The sequence below is a fragment of the Montipora capricornis genome, chromosome 11 (genome assembly GCF_036669925.1).
Source record: "Montipora capricornis isolate CH-2021 chromosome 11, ASM3666992v2, whole genome shotgun sequence".
NCBI classification, from domain to species: Eukaryota; Metazoa; Cnidaria; class Anthozoa; order Scleractinia; family Acroporidae; genus Montipora; species Montipora capricornis.
In genome coordinates, this window is record NC_090893.1 from 19243807 (window position 1) to 19264902 (window position 21096).

Here is a 21096-nt window from a genome sequence, read left to right on the forward strand (position 1 = left end):
TGTGATACGCGTTGCCAAGATTACCATTGGCCCCTCCCTCCCCGGTCCTATCCCCTACTTCTATTGCAATGCTAAGGTGTTGTTTGTAATACTCTATGGCTCGCTTAAAATTGCCCAGACTGAGATAAGCGTTGCCGAGATGACCATTGGCCCTGCCCCCCCCCCCCCCCCCCCGGCCCTATCCCCTACTTCCATTGCAATGCTAAGATCTTGTTCGTAATACTTTATGGCACGCTTAAAATTGCCCAGACTGAGATAAGCGTTGCCGAGATTACCATTGGCCTTGCCCTCCCCGGCCCTATCCCCTACTTCCATTGCAATGCTAAGATGTTGTTCGAAATACTCTATGGCTTGCTTAAAATTCCCCAGACTGAGATAAGCGTTGCCGAGATTACCATTGGCCTTGCCCTCCCCGTCCCTATCCCCTACTTCCATTGCAATGCTAAGATCTTGTTCGTAATACTCTATGGCTCGCTTGAAATTGCCCAGACTGAGATAAGCGTTGCCGAGATTACCATTGGCCTTGCCCTCCCCGGCCCTATCCCCTGCTTCCATTGCAATGTTAAGATGTTGTTCGTAATACTCTATGGCTCGCTTAAAATTGCCCAGACTCCGATAAGCGATGCCGATATTACCATTGGCCTTGCCCTCCGCGGCCCTATCCCCTACTTCCATTGCAATGTTAAGATGTTGTTCGTAATACTCTATGGCTCGCTTAAAGTTGCCCAGATTGTGATAAGCGTTGCCAAGATTACCATTGGCCCCTCCCTCCCCGGTCCTATCCCCTACTTCTATTGCAATGCTAAGATGTTGTTTGTAATACTCTATGGCTCGCTTAAAATTGCCCAGACTGAGATAAGCGTTGCCGAGATTACCATTGGCCTTGCCCTCCCCGTCCCTATCCCCTACTTCCATTGCAATGCTAAGATGTTGTTCGCAATACTCTATGGCTTGCTTAAAATTCCCCAGACTGAGATAAGCGTTTCCGAGTTTACCATTGGCCTTGCCCTCCCCGGCCCTATCCCCTAGTTTTTTTGCAATACTTAGTTGTTGCTTGAGGTACTTTCTGGCCTTTTTAAAATTTCCCAGACTGTGACAAGCGTTGGCGAGATTGCCACAGACTTTTTCCTCTCCAGCACTGAAACCTATTTCTTTAAAAATCCTTAATGCTTCTGTGTAATCCCTCTTAGCGTGTTCAAAATAGGCCAAGCCATGATAATAATCGCCTAAATTCAAATATGCAATACCCTCCCCTTTTCTGTTTCCCTCTTTTCTGGAAACGCTAAGCTCTTGTATATGCTGCTCAAAAACCTTCTTCTTTTTGTCTGCCATTCTTGATTACAAGAACTCTTGAGAACAAGGAAGGTCGTCTTTGAAAGAGAGGGCACTCCTTGAAAAATACGAAAGAAAGCATGAGGAATTCAATGCACTTTTCACAAATGCTGCAGGTACGTAGCCATACCAACACTAAAGAGACCGCCGGTCATTATGAGTCTAACAAAGACAATTTTCTGCTGTTGACGTCAAACTCTTTACTTCTTTTGTTGAGCCCTTTGTCTGATTTAAACTGAATTTTTAAAGAAAGAATTGACCGCACAAAATAGACGTATTTAAATGGCATAAATTTGTCCCATATCAGACCTAACTCAGCCAAAGCAATACTGTTGTCTTTTTGTCATCATATTTTCCTGATCAAATCAAATTGCTCGTGTGATACGACTGTTTAAAGCTGGTTGTCAATCACTTTTTGTGACATACAGACTGCTCTAAATGTCCCATGGATTCTCAAAGTTGCTCTAGAAAGTAATTATCTATAACCGTCTTGTAAGTGGCTTAAATAAATTACAGCACATTTACATTACACCACATCATCACAGTATACATTACACTAAGTTTACGTTTTCTCTACTTTTCGTATTACTAACATTTTACCACTGATTGACCTGTACAAGACGTCATCTTGCGCTTGATGGCAGTGAACATGCCGTAGGTGTGTGTTTATTTACATTATAAGACCTTTATTACGGTGGATAGAAAAAAATCTGCTTCATAAACGTGAATACTAAGGTGTCCATTACGTCGGCGTAATTTGTTTGGTTTCACGTCCATTGATATATGCACCCGGGCTCCGAAAGGATCGATTCTCGTTCCCTTATTTTTCTTATCCTACGTTCATGACTTCAGAGATGTATTCAACTACCAGACCTGATTTTATTTGCAATTGCTGATATGACGATGCTAGTCTCTTAGGTCTGATTATTTGGTTACCTAGTTCAAGGCAAAACTTTCGGGAAACTAATTCTTTATTCTATTTAAGCATTGAGAGAAAAGACGTCATTTTTCAATGCAAATCTGCATAAATTATTAAAGAACTGAACAAATCCTTTCTTGGAAACCCCGTATTTCTCAATTGGCTTGCAAAATCTCTGAATCCTACAGCATTTAATTTCAGATACAGTTCCTTTTCTAAATTCTGTTTAAGAACTCTGTATTACTGTTTAGTTTATCCTTATGGTCATTATTGTATTATTGTGCATATACAAATCCAATCTTCGTAGTCTTGTCTCTTTGCAAAGCGTACAGTCAAAATAATTCCTAAATCAATCACTCAGACCCAATCTTCAAAGAAATAGAACTATCAAATTTTCGGATATTAGATTACAAGAACTGGGTAAATTTATGTATTCTTATGAACATTCTCTTCCAAAAAGGTTCTATTCATAATTTTCTATTGAAAACCACGTCTATGACTTTTTCACTAGATTTGAAAAATGATTTTCACCTTCAACTCCGTAAAACTATTCTTCGCAACTTCCACTACCTTCTAAGTACTAGAAAGCTTGTGGCAGAAGAAACTGATGCATAATTCCTTTTTTTGCCATGGAAACACGAAATAAACAAAACTAAAGCCTTAGAATACCCTTCAGATTTATCAAATTGTATGGCACCCACTTTGAAATAGGGAGACGAGTAAGGCATCGAGAACGCTATCTAAAACATCAATTAGCTTTGTTGTAATAATCTCGTGAGTATTGCAAGTCGTTTGGCGTGAAAAGTGCACATAACCATCCCGGAACTAAATTTGTCATGAACGCGTTGCTGGTGTTTGGGGAGAAAATTGAAAAATTATCGTCAGGTGCTCTCGTCCTCCACGAGACCTCAAATTTGATCATTTCACATCGTTGTCAAGACGAGAACAGCAAAGAAATGTATCAAAATGTAAAACGCACATGCAGCGCGTGCAAAACTTATTGTTTTTGCTCATTGAACTTATTGTTATGTTGCGTTCTCGTAGCCGTTGTCGTTGTCGTTCTTCCTTAGACCCAGTCCACGCACATCCGGATATTTTTGAATCCGCAACTTTTTCTTTCCAGATTCAACAACAACAAGAACTTTATTTCGCATTTGAGTGGTTTACAGTGATTGAAAATACCTAAACTAAACAAAGAAACCAAAAATATTCCCATCCAAACGTAGCGTATTCAAATCGAATTTGCCCGTACACGCATCCGAAGCGTATCCGGATTCACACTAGTACTCAGGACTCCTCAAGGAAACAGAGGTAACAAAGCACGCGCCATACAGAAATAAAAAATATTGCCCTTGGCAGCCATCTTGAGAATTTATCTCACGGTAAGGAACTGAGCTCGATCTTGTTACGTCATCCGCATAAAAGAATTTCCGGCTTTAGCTTACCCGGGGTTCGGATTTATAGTGGATTAAAAAATATCCACTCTGGAGAGCGTATTCAAAAAGTTCGGCATACGTTCAGGAACTATTGGAATGTGACATCGTACAAGTCAATGGGTCCGCACCATGGGTCACCCCAATAGTAATCATTCCAAAGGCGGATGGTGACATTCACTTGTGCATCGACATGAGGCAAGAAAATGGGTTCATACCCAATATCAACTCTAGATGAGTTGCTACACAACATGAATGGTACAAAGGTTTTCAGCAAGCTAGTGTAAATACATTTAGCTGGAACTTCAGCAGTCAAGGGTCACGCCAGATCACCACCCTCGTAACACACAAAGGCCATACAAATACACAGTTTTAAATGTTTGGCGTAAGTTCAGCAAGTGACCTCTACCAACATGGGATATCCATTGCTCAACATGAGATATTTACACGACTCTGCGCAAGACCATGGAACGCCAGAAGCAGCATGGCTTCCCTTTCAATGCTGAAAAATGCCTGTTTAGTTTACAGTGCTTATGGGTATCATCGTGTCTGAGAAAGGAATCGGCCCGGGAGAGGAAATAGGTATAGCTCTCCAAGAAAGAAGGGAGCATGTAAGAGTCAGCAAAGTAAGAAGCTTTCGAGGCTGGCTAATTACAGCAGCACATTCATTGCCCGTTTCGCTACCATCACAGAGCCGTTCCAAACCCTGCGCCCGCATCGAACGTTGAGTGATCCACCTACAATCCCTTAATGAGACTGACTGGCCCTCTTTCCTGTTTGATAAATCACGACAAAGCAGCAAAGCATCACAGAAGAGTATCTGATTTGCAGCCATCAGGGTCACACGTAAAGCCCTCACTACAATAGCCTCCTACGTCTGCTGAAACGAAAAACCACTTCCGTTCAATGCCACTATTTAAAGAAACCCAATAAGCGTTGACTAATTGTGTTGTGCATAGCCAATCACATGCTGTGAAAGAATGCCATACAAAACACGAGTTCACGCGAAACTGGGGAGCGGGAGTGATTTTTGGTTTCTGAAGATGTTAGTGGGGGAGTGTATCACTACAATGGAAGTTGAGGAAACATCTGCAGTGGATGAAGAGTTGAAAGCTCTGAGAAAGGCAATCAAAACTGGTCGATTAGAGCAATGCAAGGAATACGCACCAGCTGCAGGTGTATAGTGTGTAATTGGGCAAATAGTCCAAAGCTGTATCCGCATTGTACTACCAAGCATCTCAAGGAATTGCCTTGATCCATGAGGGAGGGACACTTGGGAATTGTTAGGACAAATCAAAATCAGAGAAGTAAATTATGGTGGCCTTGTATGAGATAAGGCAGCGGAAAAATTCCGCAAATCCTGCTATAAGTGTCAGTTGGTTGCTTGTCCAAATCCACCAAAGCCATTGAAGCCAAGAGCATTGCCAGAATGCCATTGGCAAGACCTGGTCGTAGATCTTTTAGGACCACTCCCAACTGAACACTCGATTATGGTCATTTGCTGACTTCTACAGCTGTCATTATGAGTATCTGGTCATGACATCAACCACCAGTGAGGAGCGGTTTATTTACAAATAATAGCAGCAGTTTCACTAGCAACTTTTGTGGCTTCCTTAACAGTGTTGACAAAAGAATCCGCCTTACATGAAGGGGTTCCTCTCCACTAATTAAAACATTCACTAATTAGCAGGACGTTTGTGGGGAATATTGTGTGTGTGGATGGTGAGTTGAGGAAAAATCATGGACAAAAGTTAGGGTTACTCTCTAAAATGAGGGGGTGAAATTCACAAACCAAACTCTCAACCCCACAATAAGGTTAAGAAATGAAACAAGCTCTGTTTGAAATTAAAAACCTTAATTTCAGAAACAACCAGATAGTGCATGTACGATAAACTTAATCAAGGAGGAGAGATGAACAAATACTTGATCATGGAAATTATTCGCTCTTAAAAATAGGAATAATAAATGTGAAAATCTTTACGCTAAAATCTTCGTTCTTTAAAAATATATGAAAAAAAAAACTATAGAAATCCCATGGAATATGAAACACAGGTTCGACGAGTTAAATCCAACTATCCCAAAGGCAAAGATAAGCTGACTGCGACACCATTAGGCTCGTAAATGGCTGCGAATCTTTTGGGGTAAAGCGCAACGGAGCTAGGGGGTTTCTAGTCCAGCGCCGGACCTCTAACCAACCCCCTCGTGCGAAGTCAAGAAAGGAAAAAGAGAGGAACAACAAGTCGCAACCCTGGAGAAAAACCATCACCAAAACCATGGACAAGTTTGAAGGGGCACTTTCTAAAGAAACTGTGGTGCTGCGTCGGTGGGGAAGTAGTATACAAAAATTTGGTTTTATCAACGGAGTTGATAATGTAAATTGGCCACCGTACAGAGATTCTAAAAGCTGACGTTTCGAGCGTTAGCCCTTCGTCAGAGCGAATCGAGGGATTATGGGTTACGTGTAGTTTTTATAGTAGAGTAGGAGCTACGCTATTGGTGGTAACATGGCAACGTGAAAAATAGGAATATATTAGTTAAATGAAAAGCGTTCGTTAATACCGTGAGGATTAAGGGTGCCGATTTGAAAGATGAATTTTTGTTCCAGATTCTTGCGGCTTTCCGTCGTACCTAGATGTAGGGAAAGGCCGCAGATAGCCATGTGTTTTTTGGAGTGGTTAGGCAGATTAAAATGGCGAGCGACTGGCTTAGATGCATCCTTGTCATTCTTCTCAACATCGCGAAGGTGTTCGCGGAATCGGTCACCTAGTCGTCTACCTGTCTCACCAATGTAACGCAACGACATAGTTGTCAAATCGGCCGACAAAGGCGGCGCGGTAGTTGTTTGGCGGTCCGACCTTTACCAAAAAGAAGCTTTGCGGCAACTTTCGGATACCTCGTTTTATGCCAAAATCCCTAAAGATCTCACTTCCAAAAATCAAAAACTTGTCAAAGACACCATTCAAAATCTTATAGTTAATCAAGAATTACCGGACACTGCCACTAATCTCATCATCAACACCCCTAGAACTTCGTGCATTTACTTCTTGCCTAAAATTCACAAACCCAACAACCCAGGTCGCCCTATCGTTTCTGCCTGTAGTTGCCCCACCGAACTCATTTCTAGCTACTTAGACAGGATTATGACGCCTGTCGTCAAATCTTTGCCATCATACATTAAAGACAGTACACACGCACTACAAATTTTCCGCGATTTCAATTTCTCCGGCCAAGACAAACTTATTTTCACCATGGACATTACATCTCTATACACAGTCATTCCTAATAGCGAAGGTCTTCAAGCACTTAAACACTTTTTCGATCAACGCACTGTAAGAGAACCTAGCTCGGAAACCCTCCTCCGCCTTGCCGAACTAGTTTTAACGCTTAACTGTTTTTCATTCGCCGGCAACTATTACAAACAAATTAATGGTGTAGAGATGGGCACAAGAATGGGACCTAGCTATGCCAATCTTTTTGTAGGATATGTTGAACATCAATTTTTTAATCAGTACAACGGCCCCAAACCTGAACTCTACGGCCGCTACATCGACGACTGCATCGGCGCTATTTCATCCAGCAGAGAAGAACTCGATCAATTTATAACCTCCGTCAACTCTTTTCATCCGGCTCTTAAATATACCTGGGCAATTTCGGAAACTTCATTGGCTTTCCTAGATATCAAAGTTTCTATTAGAGGTAACGTGCTATGTACTAGTGTGCACTACAAACCTACAGATTCACACAGTTATTTGTTGTATTCATCGTCACATCCATCACATGTCAAGAACTCCATTCCTTATTCTCAATTTCTTAGACTTCGACGTCTATGTAGTGATGACTCCGATTTTTCCAGCAAATCAGAGGAGATGTGCCAGTTCTTCGAAAAACGTGGCTATCCTGTCTCTGAGGTCAAAGCGGGCCATCATCGCGCCCAACAATTTGATCGACAGTCATCACTACAAACGTCACAAAATGATAAGAATGACCTAATTCCATTCACCCTCACTTTCCATCCTCATAATCACGCAGTCAAAAGCATCATTCTTAGTAATTTTAAATTACTCCAAAATGATCACAAGACTGGTAGAATCTTTTCGCAACCTCCACTTATTTCATTCAAACGCGACAAAAACGTAGGCAACTTTTTAGTTAGAAGCGCGCTCAAAACTAACGAGCAACCCGGCACTTTCAAATGCGCGCGCTCACGATGCAAAACTTGTCTTTTCATTGTTAACACTAGCAAGATATCGGGACCTAAGCGATCTGTTAAGATCACCGATCGTTTCACATGTACCTCCGCAAATGTCATTTATTGCATAACCTGTACGTTATGCAATAAATTATACATTGGTGAGACAGGTAGACGACTAGGTGACCGATTCCGCGAACACCTTCGCGATGTTGAGAAGAATGACAAGGATGCATCTAAGCCAGTCGCTCGCCATTTTAATCTGCCTAACCACTCCAAAAAACACATGGCTATCTGCGGCCTTTCCCTACATCTAGGTACGACGGAAAGCCGCAAGAATCTGGAACAAAAATTCATCTTTCAAATCGGCACCCTTAATCCTCACGGTATTAACGAACGCTTTTCATTTAACTAATATATTCCTATTTTTCACGTTGCCATGTTACCACCAATAGCGTAGCTCCTACTCTACTATAAAAACTACACGTAACCCATAATCCCTCGATTCGCTCTGACGAAGGGCTAACGCTCGAAACGTCAGCTTTTAGAATCTCTGTACGGTGGCCAATTTACATTATCAACTCCGTTGATAAAACCAAATTTTCATGGACAAGTTTGATTTCTGAAATTAAGGTTTTTAATTTCACACAGAGTTTGTTTCATTTGTTAACCTTTTTGTGGGGTTGAGAGTTTGCTTTGTGAATTTCTCCCCCTCTGGCTCATTTTACAAACTAACCCTAACTTTTGTCTATGATTTTTCTTTAACTCACCATCCACACACACAATATTCCCCACAAACTACTTGCTAATTAGTGAATGTTCTGGTTAGTGGAGAGGAACCTCTTCTTGTAAGGCGGAATCTTTTGTCAACACCATTACAGAAGCCACAAAAGTTGCTAGTGAAACTGCTGCTATTATTTGTAAATAAACCACTCCCAACTGGACACTCGATTTATGGTCATTGTTAACTAGTACAGCTGTTATTATGAGTATGTGATCATGGCATCAACCACCAGTGAGAAAGTAATTGACAATGTAGAAGATAATTTTCGCCACCATGCATTGAAGTGACACAATGAACCTCAATTCAGCTCAAATGAATGCCAGGAATACTGTGCGCAGAATGGAATTCGAATTGTGCCCCTTGCAACAGGGCTGTCATTAAGGGCTGGGGCAGGGCATTTCCCTCGGCTACTTTAAAATAGAAACAAAAATAGCTTCGAGAAAGTCTGCATTGAGAATAAAATATCTATGAAAGAAAATGAGTGAACTAAAATTTCTGGAACACGTGAAACCTCTGCTTTACAATAAAATTAATGTAAGCTGGAATTCGTTCACAAAAAGTTTAAAGACCTTCAAGAGGTTTCTGTCGTGAAATGTCAACATCAATGTAGGTGTACAACTCTCAATTGTCAATTTCAATATGTCAAGAATTGAGGCACAAGAAACTTGAGACCCTTTTTTACGAGTGCAGCCTCAAGTTCAACGAGTCAAAAAAATGTAGACCCCAATATCTGCCCATTTAAGTATGATCATTTGGACTCTTGTTTCTTCCTTTCCTATTTCTATCGGGCAGAAATGCATCGCGGCAAGAGGTCAGGAAAAACAGAAGTGTCATTTTTCACTGCAGACGTATGGACCTTATTCATAAATGGCGGTCAATTTATAATATTCTTTTGTCGAAGTGCAAATTAGCCTACCAAGCCTCGATACCATACAGTAAATTGAAAAGAATTCTTGCTCTAAAGTGAGGCCTGGTAGGCTAATTTGCACGTGGACAAAAGAATTATAAATGTGACCGCCATTTATGAATAAGGTCTATATTTCACTGTAATACGTCTGTGCTCGCCGGGCTAACAGTCAGAGCGGCACGAAAAATTTCGGTGCGGAATGTTCTGGAGGTACAGTACTTATCATGTTCGTGTTCAAATTATTATGATTGGGAAGAAACCATGTTAAAAAGAAAAAAAATCAAGGGGATTTTAGGACACCAATCTTATACCCAAATATAAATATCCATGGACAAAAATAAGATCGAAGGTGCACGCACAGGAAAATGTGAACTACGTTACATCCAAAAACCTCAGCTCTTAACCAGAGTAAAATGCTTCAAGGTCATGAGTTTCTGGTCAAAATTAACTCATAACTTCAGAATTTGTATGATAATGTATGTTTTCGCTTTTGCATTTGGTTTGCTGTTAACTTCGATGTTTGACCCAACAATCTTCATTAATTTTAGTTCATCTCATGTTAAGTCCAATGGTTGGCAGCCAGGTCCTAACACAAGATCAGTTTTTAAAAATTATCTTGACATGGCTGGTAACTGAGAAGTGTGTCAAATATAAAGAAACAGCAATTTTACCTTGTCTTGGTTTTTGAACTCTGATCAACAAAAACGATACAAGAAGTGTGTACAAGAAGGCACTCAAGCTTAGAAAACTTAGGGCAAACAAAGCGTTAATGATAGCCAAAGTTAAAACTCAAGTTCTGGCCGTTATGTTGATGTACATGTATTTCTGCTAAAAAAAACCAACTTAACATCTCCATACTAAACTCTTTTAATCTTGATGGCACATTTTTATTAAGAAAAAAAAACCCTTTTATGGAATATATACAAAGCTCTGAGCCTTGAACAGGCTTGGTTGCTTTAACTGTTTTAATTCTAAATTACTTATTTATTTACTTATTTATTAGCAGAAGCGACAATCAAGAAAACAAAAAAGGCCCATTTACGAATAACTACACATTGCCGGTTGTCAAATGCACAATAAGTCACAGGAAAGGTTCATTTTGTCACCAAGAAAATCATTTCTGAGTCTTAGAAAAAGCCAAAAGTCATTATTCGTGAGTTTTTTGTTCAGAACCAGCCTGAGGTTCTTGACCAATAGAGTTTCAGTAGTAACATACATTTGTAAAAAGCACAAAGCTTCTCATTATTTCTCATACAATCCCAGACAAAATTAAACAGCTGAAGGCAGGCATTTACATGTATAGGATGAAATGCAGTTGAGTTATCTCAAATGAAAAATGCAAGAAGATACCATTCCGAGTTCGGAACTTTAGACTCATATTAATTAAGTAACTGTTACAATACTGCTATACATGCACTATTGTATTTTTGTAGCTGCATGCATCCTTTGAAGAATGAGGAATACAAGAATACATGCTATTCATACAATGTATGCCAATACATTTAAGTGGATGCGTAATGATTTCTAGAATCTGCACTTGCAGATTTGCCTCAATTTAAGCTTCAAACCCTAGGCACTTATTACTTTCAATTCTTCATTCATCCAACAGGGTAAATTGAATCATACAGTCATGTATATGGATCACAAGTAAATAATGGAAGTGATTGCTTCCACTGTAACCCACAAACAACATAACATATAGCACAAGTTATACGTAATCAGAGCTCGTTTGCATTGCGTGGGTCATACATTTTAATACATTGTATACAATAAAGCTTTAAGTAATGATGAGCACCTTACCACTATTGGTCCAAACAGATGCTCTTTTGTGTGAGCTCAAGCAGTGGCTTCGTCAAGGGAAAGAACTCTGCAATGGTGATATGATGAGGTTATTACACTTGTCCACCAAAATTAGTCTCTGAATAGGATACTCCTATTCACACACATCAAAATGCAAACAGAGTGTCATAACTGCGGAATACAGCTGCAGCTCTTAAGAGATACATTGTACAGAAACTGTACATGTGTTGTAAAATTATTAGCATCCATCCCCTGGTAGCGTTCTAAGTATCTCATTCTGAAGTGGATAGTCGTAGTGGAAAATAACACCCATTCTCTTGAAATGTTGTTAAGTATATTCTAAAGTGGATATGCTGCATGATACGCAGTAAAAATAACCAACAACTACAACATTTTGGCCTATCTCTTTCAGTTTAGTCTTGTTGGTTATTCAGTTTAAAATTACAACGAACTTTTTCTTTTTCATTTTTAACGGCTTTGTCTGGATGATAAGTATCTAAGTACTGTATCTTAGCTATATAAAAAAATCCATTTAATTTGTTTTGCGTATGAGAATAATGTATCAATTCATCCAAAGGCATTGTATTTTTCTTATGAATACACTGTAGGTTTAAATTCAAATTGTAAAACTCATCACAACTGAAGATGGCATAAGTATGTCGAAACAGTCATATCTTGTAAAAAAAACGTAAAATGTTATTTTATTTCATCTTCAAAAATAGTTTAAATATTACGTAACGGTAGGTCCTTAACTGAGATTGTGTTTTTACACACCTCAAAGAGTATTTGCACCAAACTCAGAGGATGTACCAAGTCATATTTACTCATCAGTTTTGTCAAGCATTATGTACAAGAGAATCAGAAGGGATACTCTAAGTAGTTAGGTTAAGATTTCACTGAATGCTGCTTGAATAGACACAATGCAGTTCTATCCACATAGCACTTGAGCAACCTCAACTGCTGCAGCTAGAGGAAATTCAGCCAGCTTGCAAGAGATTTTTAATACAGCTGCTTGGTCTTCTATGACCACATTCTGTTGTTGTTATCTACATGTAAGCCTATTGTTCAAGCAACTGCAGTTTGCAACAGGTGTTCTTAATGTTGATGTTATGAAATAACTAATTGTTGTTTGTAAGGGATGACATGGTAATAACCTGTGTACAGTATGTTGTGGAGTTTGACTTCATGTGTCTGTCGTTTTGAAATCATGTGCAAGCCACAAGCCACTGGTTAAATGACGTAGAATGTAAAAATTAAAAGAGACTTAACTGTAAGGTGAAGTTTGATTGGAATTCTGCCGACTTACAACAGTGCCTAGAGGGATTACATGCAGGGTCCGAAATCAACTTTTTGGGTAGAAGTTTTAAGATTGGACATAACACCTGTTTTGTCAGACAAGTACTCAGTACAAAGGCGGCCTAACATAAATATTACTAGCATCCCTCACAACTGATTGACTGTGGCATACCTGGTGAAAGGAATACCGACATAAGTTATGTAGTTGCTAGAACAAGTTGCAAAATTGTTGAGACACTTTCATTAAAAAACACCTTTTCTAGCTTCCAATACGTACCCGCCATAATCTAGAGTTTAAACCTTTTTCACTTCCCCTTCCTTCTCCCCCTTTCAATGTTGACTGTTTAAGTTTCCAACATTTTTTTTTGTCTTGCTAGCAACACTGATGGTGGGGGAACTGCAGTGTGAGAGATACTATTAGGTAAATTAATAATTGTCTTGCTAGCATCACTGATAAGGAGGGGAGGGGGGAGGGGGGCTGCTGTGTGAGAGATAATAACAGGAAGCAAATAAAAAATGATCAAAACTGGTTGATTACGCATAAATTAGTTGTTTTTTGTCCATTAACAAATGAGTATCAATGAGCAACTTACCACTGTCCCTCCAAATGGATGCCAAATGCCGTCAGGTCAAGCATTTATGGCTTCGTGAACGTAAACAAAATGACTCTGCAATTGCGATTTGACGTGATTATTAGATTAATTATCAAGTCTCAGGATAAAATGATTATGCACATTATGTTTAATATGTAGACGGTTTATCCTTTTAACTCCGCATAACTGAAAGTAACTTTATAGTTTGGCGATCGAATTCTGAAACTTAATGGTGAGAGAGTTTACCTGGATCGATACAAAATGTCGACCAATGATATAACTTCCTCAATCCTATCGTAAAACGAAATTACTCCGCTTTGTGGTACTTACGTAGTTATTTTCCACAATGAAATTAGTTAAACGTGTTTTCCTATCCTTCAAATTTTCCAACCACAAACTTCCAATCTGTCCTAACCAGTCTTATCACAAATTGATTGACTATCAAAACCTCCATGTTGCAATGATGTCCTCATTCCCAGGCTTTCTCGCTTTATGGGAAGGAAAGAAGAGAGACCCTGAGAGCGAGGTTTAACCACGGGCAGTCCATTGGGCAGCCCAAGTTGTTCGCATCACTAGAGAGCGTATAATAATTATTTACTAGTGGGAAGATGACCTTTGAGTGCAAGCGGTATTGGGTTACAGGCAGCCGTTGAGAATTTAAACGCGTTATAAGACTTTGTATGGGAAATAAAATACCGTCGATTATAAAGCCTAAAAAACCGCTCAATTTAACGTTCATTCAATAAAATGAATAAAACTCCCCTCTGATGACCTCTTGTGCGTTTTGGTGCTTATTTTACCGTTTCGGGTATTCCGTGAAATCACTGTCCTAAGACGAAGTTCGTCTTAGGATAGTGATTTCACGAACTTCGTCTTAGGACAGTAATTTCACGGAATACCCGAAACGGTAAAATAAGAACCAAAACGCACAAGAATGCACCAAAGGTAAGTCAGTTTTAGTCATTTTATTGAATGAACGTTAAATTGAGCGTTTTGTTAGGCTTTATAATCACGGTATTTTATTTCCCATACAAATTCTTATAACGCGTTTAAATTCTCAAGGGTTGCCTGTAACCCAATACCGCTTGCACTCAAAGGTCATTTTCCCACATAGTAAGTAATTAGTACACGCTCTCTAGTGACGCGAACTTGGGCTGCCTATGGTTTAACATGGCGACCTTCACTCAAGGATTCCACAGCAGCAAACTTGAGGAACAGCCGGAGGTGACTTTATCACACGGTCCCACCGACTCGCCTATAAGGAAGAGGGTGCTCTACGATTCATCGCCGGTACCTAATGTGGCGGGATTTTCGCAAGCTGTGATACCTTCGGGATCATCTGTGGAAAGGCATGTCCACGCATCGAAGTACGAAACCTTCTTTTTTTTGAATGGCCAAGGAAAGCTTATCGTCGGTCAGAATGAGGAGCCGTGCGGTGAAGACCACGAACTGGCTTTAGAGAAGGGATGCCGTATTACAGTTTCGCCAAGGTTCTGGCATTCAGTTCACAATACTGGTGATCAAGTCTTAGATTTGGTAGTTATTTACTTTGGCGTAGCGTGTTCCGTTTGACTCGCTGATGCATTTCATTGAAGGAGCTTTGGTTAATCGCAAACTGTGCAAGTGGTGTGAAGGATGCATATATCTTCATTACAGAGAGTCGGGTTTGCAGGGTTGGAAGTTAGAGCTCTGCCACTCGCCCACGCGAGTGTAAATTGAAATCGTACGGATGGTTTCCGTCATATCGTTTATTGTTTATTGCTTTATTGTTGCATATCAGACTCTGAGAAATACATAAGAGCAGCCAAAGCCGGAGGCTTAAATGGCATATGGACTTACATACCGCACTTTCATAGAAACTGCGGCGTACGGAGTTTTTGACACAAACGAGTGAATACAACTCCGTACAAAGCACTTTGTATGTCGTTAGCTGTTTAATACACATAAGACGAAAATTTTCATTTAAATAGTTTTCTGAACGCAAATTAGAAACAAAAACTCATTAACAATAGAAGCAAATGCAAACTTAATTTAATTTGATAAGAAAGTACGATTTGCAGGAGATGCATGAGTGATCGGCTTGGAAAGGCTTTTACGCTATCGTTGATTGGTTATACTTCCACACATGAAAGAGCTGTACGCCATTCTGATTGGCTGTATGGGCTTTTTTCACATGTGAAAATAAAGCGTATAGATTTGTAGAAATGAGCTTTGTGGAATACAATTCTCATGTTCTGTGTAATAAAGTAGATTACAGTACATGCATGTTGCCCATTTTCCGGCATTTATAGTTTGTAATCGGTTTAACTTCATGAACATGCACCAAAAATTTATTAGTTTTCTATCAAATAACGTTCTTTACCTACCTTTATAATGTTCAAAGGTTGGCCGCCTTCCTCCAGTATTATAGAAATTATGTAATTTTTGGCAAAGCTAGTAAGTTGCCCAGTTTCCGGCCAGCTAGTCCAGTTTCCGGCCATCGAGATATAGAACATTTCCTCGAGACCGCTCGACTTTTAGTTGACTAAAACCGACTGGTCAGTCCCTTGGCTATCTAAGAATGGGCTAGTGACCGTACATAAGTTCTTCCAAGCAAAATAATTACTGAGGGGTGGATGGTATTTGCGTGGCACATATTTTATTCCGGTAGTAAATACGTGCGAGTTATAATGTGTCTCTAGCTGACCGGAAACGGGCACAGTAGCTCCAAATCTTCGTTAAGAGTTTGGCTGCTGAAATTCAGAAACAGCTAAATTCTAGCTTGTGATGACAGAACCCCTAATCACTCTTACCTTTGATCTTAAGTCTGTCAAACACTTATGAAGCCCCTTCATTCGCTCTAGGTCTTGACATAAGAAAGTTCTTGAGAATTCTAGAATTGCTCCAGTTAGAAGAGAGAGTTCTATATAGTGCTGAATTAAATACAAATTAAAAACGTCTGACAATGTAAAGTTCAATAACATTCTAGATAAAATGGTCGTGAGTGCAAAGTTCTAAAGTTTTAAGTTCTAGAGACCTAAGTTCTAGAGTCCGACATGTTACATGTTGCCCTCAGTGGGCTCTAGAATGTCTAGAGTTCTAGTCAGAATAGCTAGATTCTCTAAGTGAGTTCTAGAACGTCTAAACTGCACTCTTATGGTTAACCCTAACCCTAGAACTTTAGAACTTTTAGCAATTTTTGCATCTCCATAGGGATTTGTTTGATATCCTTGAACTTACTGCGTGTAAGAAATCTTAGAGATTTGAGAACACCCGAAAGGACTTTACCTATTTGTGAGCTTTTACAAAATTTCCACTCACAACATGGACCATGGATATTGTAGAACTTTAGAACTTTTAGAGATTTTAGAACCCCCAGACGGTTTGTTTGATATTATAGAACTTTAGAAATTTTAGAGATTTTAGAACATTCAAAAGGGCTTACCTTTTTTGGAGCTTTAGAAATTTTAGACTGACAACATGGACCAAGGATAATGTAGAACATAAAGAGATTTAAGACCTCCGAAAGGGATCATTTGATATTCTAGAACTTTAGAGATTTTAGAACTCCCGAAAACGATCATTTGATGTTGTAGAACCTAAGGAGTTTTATGATGTCCATAATGTTCGCCTAGTAAAATATATTCTATATACAAGGCTAAAAAGGTTATCAAATGGTTAAAAATTAAAATGTTTGAACCAAACGTTTTAGGCTGTTTGCCATCATCAGGGTTAAGAAATGATGACCGGCCGCATATACATATTTAATACACATAACATGAGAATTTTATTCCATAAAGCTCATTTGTACAAATCTATACGCTTTATTTTCATATGTGAAAAAGGCCTATACAGCCAATCAGAATGGCGTACAGCTATTTCACATGTGGAAGTATAACCAATCAACGATAGCGTAAAGGCGTTTCCATGCCACTCACTCTTGCATCTCGTGCAAATCGTGTAAATCGTACTTTGCTATTGAATTAAATTAAGTTTGCATTTGGCTCTATTGTTAGTGAGTTTTTGTTTCTAATTCGCGTTCAGAAAACTATTTTAATGAAAATTCTCATGTTATGTGTAATAAACAGTTTACGTCATAGAAAGTGCTTTGTACGGGGTTTTATTCACTCGTTGTTTGTGTAAAAAACCCTCACTCGCTCGTTCCTCGCTCGTTCGGGTTTTTGACACAAACAACTCGTGCATAAAACCCCGTACGCCGCACTTTCTATGACGTAAACTATATATATCCTCTCTAATTCCCGATGGGAAAACTTTCGACACATAGGAAATAACTTGTTTGTTCAAACTGGGACGGAATTGTTGTATCATTAGCCACTCGACGATCCTGCGCTTGTGGAATGTTTGCGCTGAGGAGAGAACACGCCAAGTAAAAAAATGTGATGGGTCTTCCCACAGGTGTTTTGCATGTTCAGAGGTGTGAACAGGATTTGAATGCTCCGCAATTCGCACTGCTAAGTTTCTCACAGTCACGCCATTACATCATACTGTTCTTTTGAGCACTACTTTGTCGCCAACTTTCTATGAGGAAAATTTGCTCAGGAACCAAACGGCTGCATTAACAGCGCACGCCAGGGCTACTCCTTGGTAACTGGACAGAAATGTTCTTCTCCCTTTTTTCTCTGGTCGTGCTTCAGCCATTTGATGAGGGCCAGTCTCGTGCTTCTCAAGTTGCCTCGTTCATGCCCAAAAGAATTCTGGGTAATTCTGCCATTCCATCACAAGGGAAAACCCCCGCTTGTCATTTCATGGTTGTTTTTTTAAGTGTCGGGCCACCCAGTCCTACCATCAAACTACAGCATCGATTGAAGTTTTTAGGTTTCAAAACTTGCCCAAATTGTATCGGTAGGTCCTGGAATTCGTGCACAGAAAGGCCAGAGAGACAACTTCACTCGTGAACCGCCATCTATACAGCAAAGCCGATTTTAGGCGTCCCAGTCTGCACGAAACCATCTCTCACCTCTGTCTCCAGAACACCAGACACGCAAGGTTCTTACATCTACGTTTATGCCTGTACAATCAACTGAAATTTGGTTGCGCATGCGCTGACGGAATGATTAAACAAGAGAGAAAAGAGCAGTACCTCCAGACGTGGCGCTGGAGCGTCGTACCAAACGAGTCATCCCGGGATTTCGGCCCGTGCGATCGCTTTTGGACGCAGTTGGCCCTTCGCTGCTTTCTGCTACCGACCTTGCCTCCCGGTACGGCATTGAGGGAGAGATATGTCGGCCCCTAAACCATATGTGACAAATCCCACACCTACTCACAGCTCCAGACTTCCTTTGTCATTACAATTTAACATAACATTTCGATCACCTAAATATTCAAGACAAAAGTCATTTTATCTCTCATATGGTAAGCACTGGAGTCGCGCAATACAAAGTGTACGCATGCGCCTTGCTAAAAGCAACATACACACAGGCCTAAACTTTCTTTCATCTCGTATTTCAGAGTAATACAAGAGTTAATATCTTCCGGACATTACATTTACGGCAAAAATACATAGACCCATACGGATAAATAATTATGAGATATGAAATATTTAAGAAACGGTCATTTTTTTAAAAAAGCAGCTATGAAAAATGCGGCCAGGATTCTCATTTTAAGACCTGTTAACTCAGTCAGTACGTATAAAACAAGGAAGCGCATTCAATAACTTAGCTGATACTGAAGTAAGAAAGGGAAACAAGACCATAACTGGTTGTTCTAAGTTTATTGAGGGACTGAATGTAATTTCCGGGAACATCATGAGAAGATCGGAGAGAAAACTTGTTTCTTTTTGGATATGCAATAGCAGGAAAGTCCTTCAAAAACAGACTTTTATACTATGAATATGAAGAAATTTGGAATGCGCTTATTGCGTAGAGACCATATACTTTATTAGAGTTTGCCTCAAGTAATCTGCAAATGTAAATCTTTAGTTAGTACTCTCTTATTTACATTATACCGTTCTTTTGACCAGAACGACTGACGAAAGGCCAGTTTTGGCCACAAGAATAACAGCAAAAAAAGCACTACTTTATTGCGATTTTTCTATGACGGAAATTTGTTCAGGAACCAAACGTCTACACTAACAGCGCACACCAGGGCTACTCCTTACTATCTGGCTAGAAATGTTCTTCTCCCTTTTTCCTCCGGTCGCGCTTCAGCCATTTGATGAGGGCCAGTCTCGTGCTTCTCAAGTTGCCTCGTTCATGCCCAAAAGAATTCTGGGTAATTCTGCCATTCCACGACAAGGGAAGAGCCCCGCTTGTCATTTCATAGATTTTTTTTTAAGTGTCGGGCCACCCAGTCCTACCATCAAAATACATCATCGATTGAAGTTTTTAGCTTTCAAAACTTGCCCAAATTGAATCGGTAGGTCCTGGAATTCGTGCACAGAAAGGCCAGAGAGACAAAACTTAACAAATTTGAGCCAAATCGCTGACTCCCCGAACATTTGTTACGCCATGCCCAAACCTGAGCCCACATTGATCCAAAACCGCAGATGTTTGAAAGCCAACTGGGGACTGTTTATCGCCCAAAAAAGAACTAAAAATAGCAAGGAGTTGGGACGTAGTGTTAAAACTATGACTGGTGCTTACAATGTAACTCTATTTTGACGACAAAGAGGACGTAAAACTCTCTGCTCTGCGAGTTGGGTATGCTACAAAAAAAGCATACTGCAGTCTGTTCGTAAGGTCTTGTTAGAAATCCTCTTTCATACTCCCACCTCCCAGATAGCTTGAACTTAATACTCCCAAAAATATATTAGTTCTCTAGTACTGGAAGGGATTTGTCAGCGTTTACAGCCACAGGTAGACAACCCTAAGAGCGCGTGACGTCACGTTATTTTGAGACAGTTGTAACGGCCGATTCAACTTATCGAGGAAAATGTTCCATAAAATCTTTAAATCGCGATGTTTCTTTTCGAAATACAATATAAATACATATAGTATGTGGCGACGCATGGGATCTGAAGAGGAAATCGAAGCGTCCCAAAAACCCTTCAAATCACTCAGGACAACGCAGAAAATAGTAGGTGAGTGAACTTTATATATCTGACTGTCCATAAAATGAATTTTCGAAAAGAAACATCGCGATTTGAAGCTTTTATGGAACATTTTCCTTGATTAGGTGAATCGGCCATTACAACTGTCTCAAAATAACGTGACGTCACGCGCTCTCGCATCCCTGTGCTTAAACGATCTAATGGCAGGCAGGGCCATGTGTCCATGGATACTACACTGTTTGGAAGCAAGTTCCAAATCCTTGTGCCTCTAAAAAAAAAGAAAAGCTAAAACATCATTATGTTGGTGGCAATTAGTAGACCTGATTTTGCTGGGAAAAGTAATCGAACCAAGAAACTGACCATTGTGGAATTTATGAAAAAGGACTGACTGATTAAAGAGAAGTCTATTTTCAAGAATTTCCCAACCAAGACTAAACCTGTAGTACTTGTTGTAAGTTTATAGTCGTTGCATACAAAGCAGGCTGCATTCTTCTGCACTAATCTTGTTCGAGGCGGTTAACATCAGAATCAGTGTAAAGATTCCACGAAAAGAACGCATACTCAAGCATAGGTCTAACCAAAGCCATATAAGCTCTCTCCTCGACATCTTTTAATACTACATGATTTCAGCATTCTTGATAGCTCAGTGGCGCAACTGCATGGTCATTGGTTAAAGTCCTTAGAAAGCCCAGATTTCTTTTTTCCAGTTTTATTTTCCAGGTTGGGTTGTCGTTGGATTGTGCATATGATTTAAAAGCCAGATAACTGATTTCTCTTCAATGAGAATTCAGCAACTGACACTCTCTGCATCACATATCTTCAGCCAAGGAAGTGAGTATGTTGCATTTGAATCCT

At 39.8% G+C, this 21096-nt stretch overlaps 3 protein-coding genes across 3 annotated transcripts in view; all 3 read right to left on the reverse strand.

The window, feature by feature from the left end:
* LOC138024398 (uncharacterized) overlaps nucleotides 1-21096 on the reverse strand; it is a 532828-nt gene that overhangs the window by 411290 nt on the left and 100442 nt on the right. The window lies entirely within an intron of this gene.
* Nucleotides 94-13694, reverse strand: LOC138023171 (G-protein-signaling modulator 2-like). Its single transcript, XM_068870195.1, has 4 exons — nucleotides 13500-13694; nucleotides 13254-13328; nucleotides 11365-11431; nucleotides 94-1390 (listed from the first exon to the last, which is right to left on the reverse strand). Exon 4 carries the CDS (start codon nucleotides 1330-1332, stop codon nucleotides 94-96), a length of 1239 nt encoding a protein of 412 aa, XP_068726296.1. The 5' UTR covers nucleotides 1333-1390; nucleotides 11365-11431; nucleotides 13254-13328; nucleotides 13500-13694.
* The window catches only part of LOC138023172 (tetratricopeptide repeat protein 28-like), a 25995-nt gene continuing 25906 nt past the window's right edge, over nucleotides 21008-21096 (reverse strand). Inside the window, exon 3 of the mRNA XM_068870196.1 lies at nucleotides 21008-21096. This exon is cut by the window's right edge and continues 57 nt beyond it. The gene's annotated coding sequence lies outside the window, so the exon portion shown is untranslated.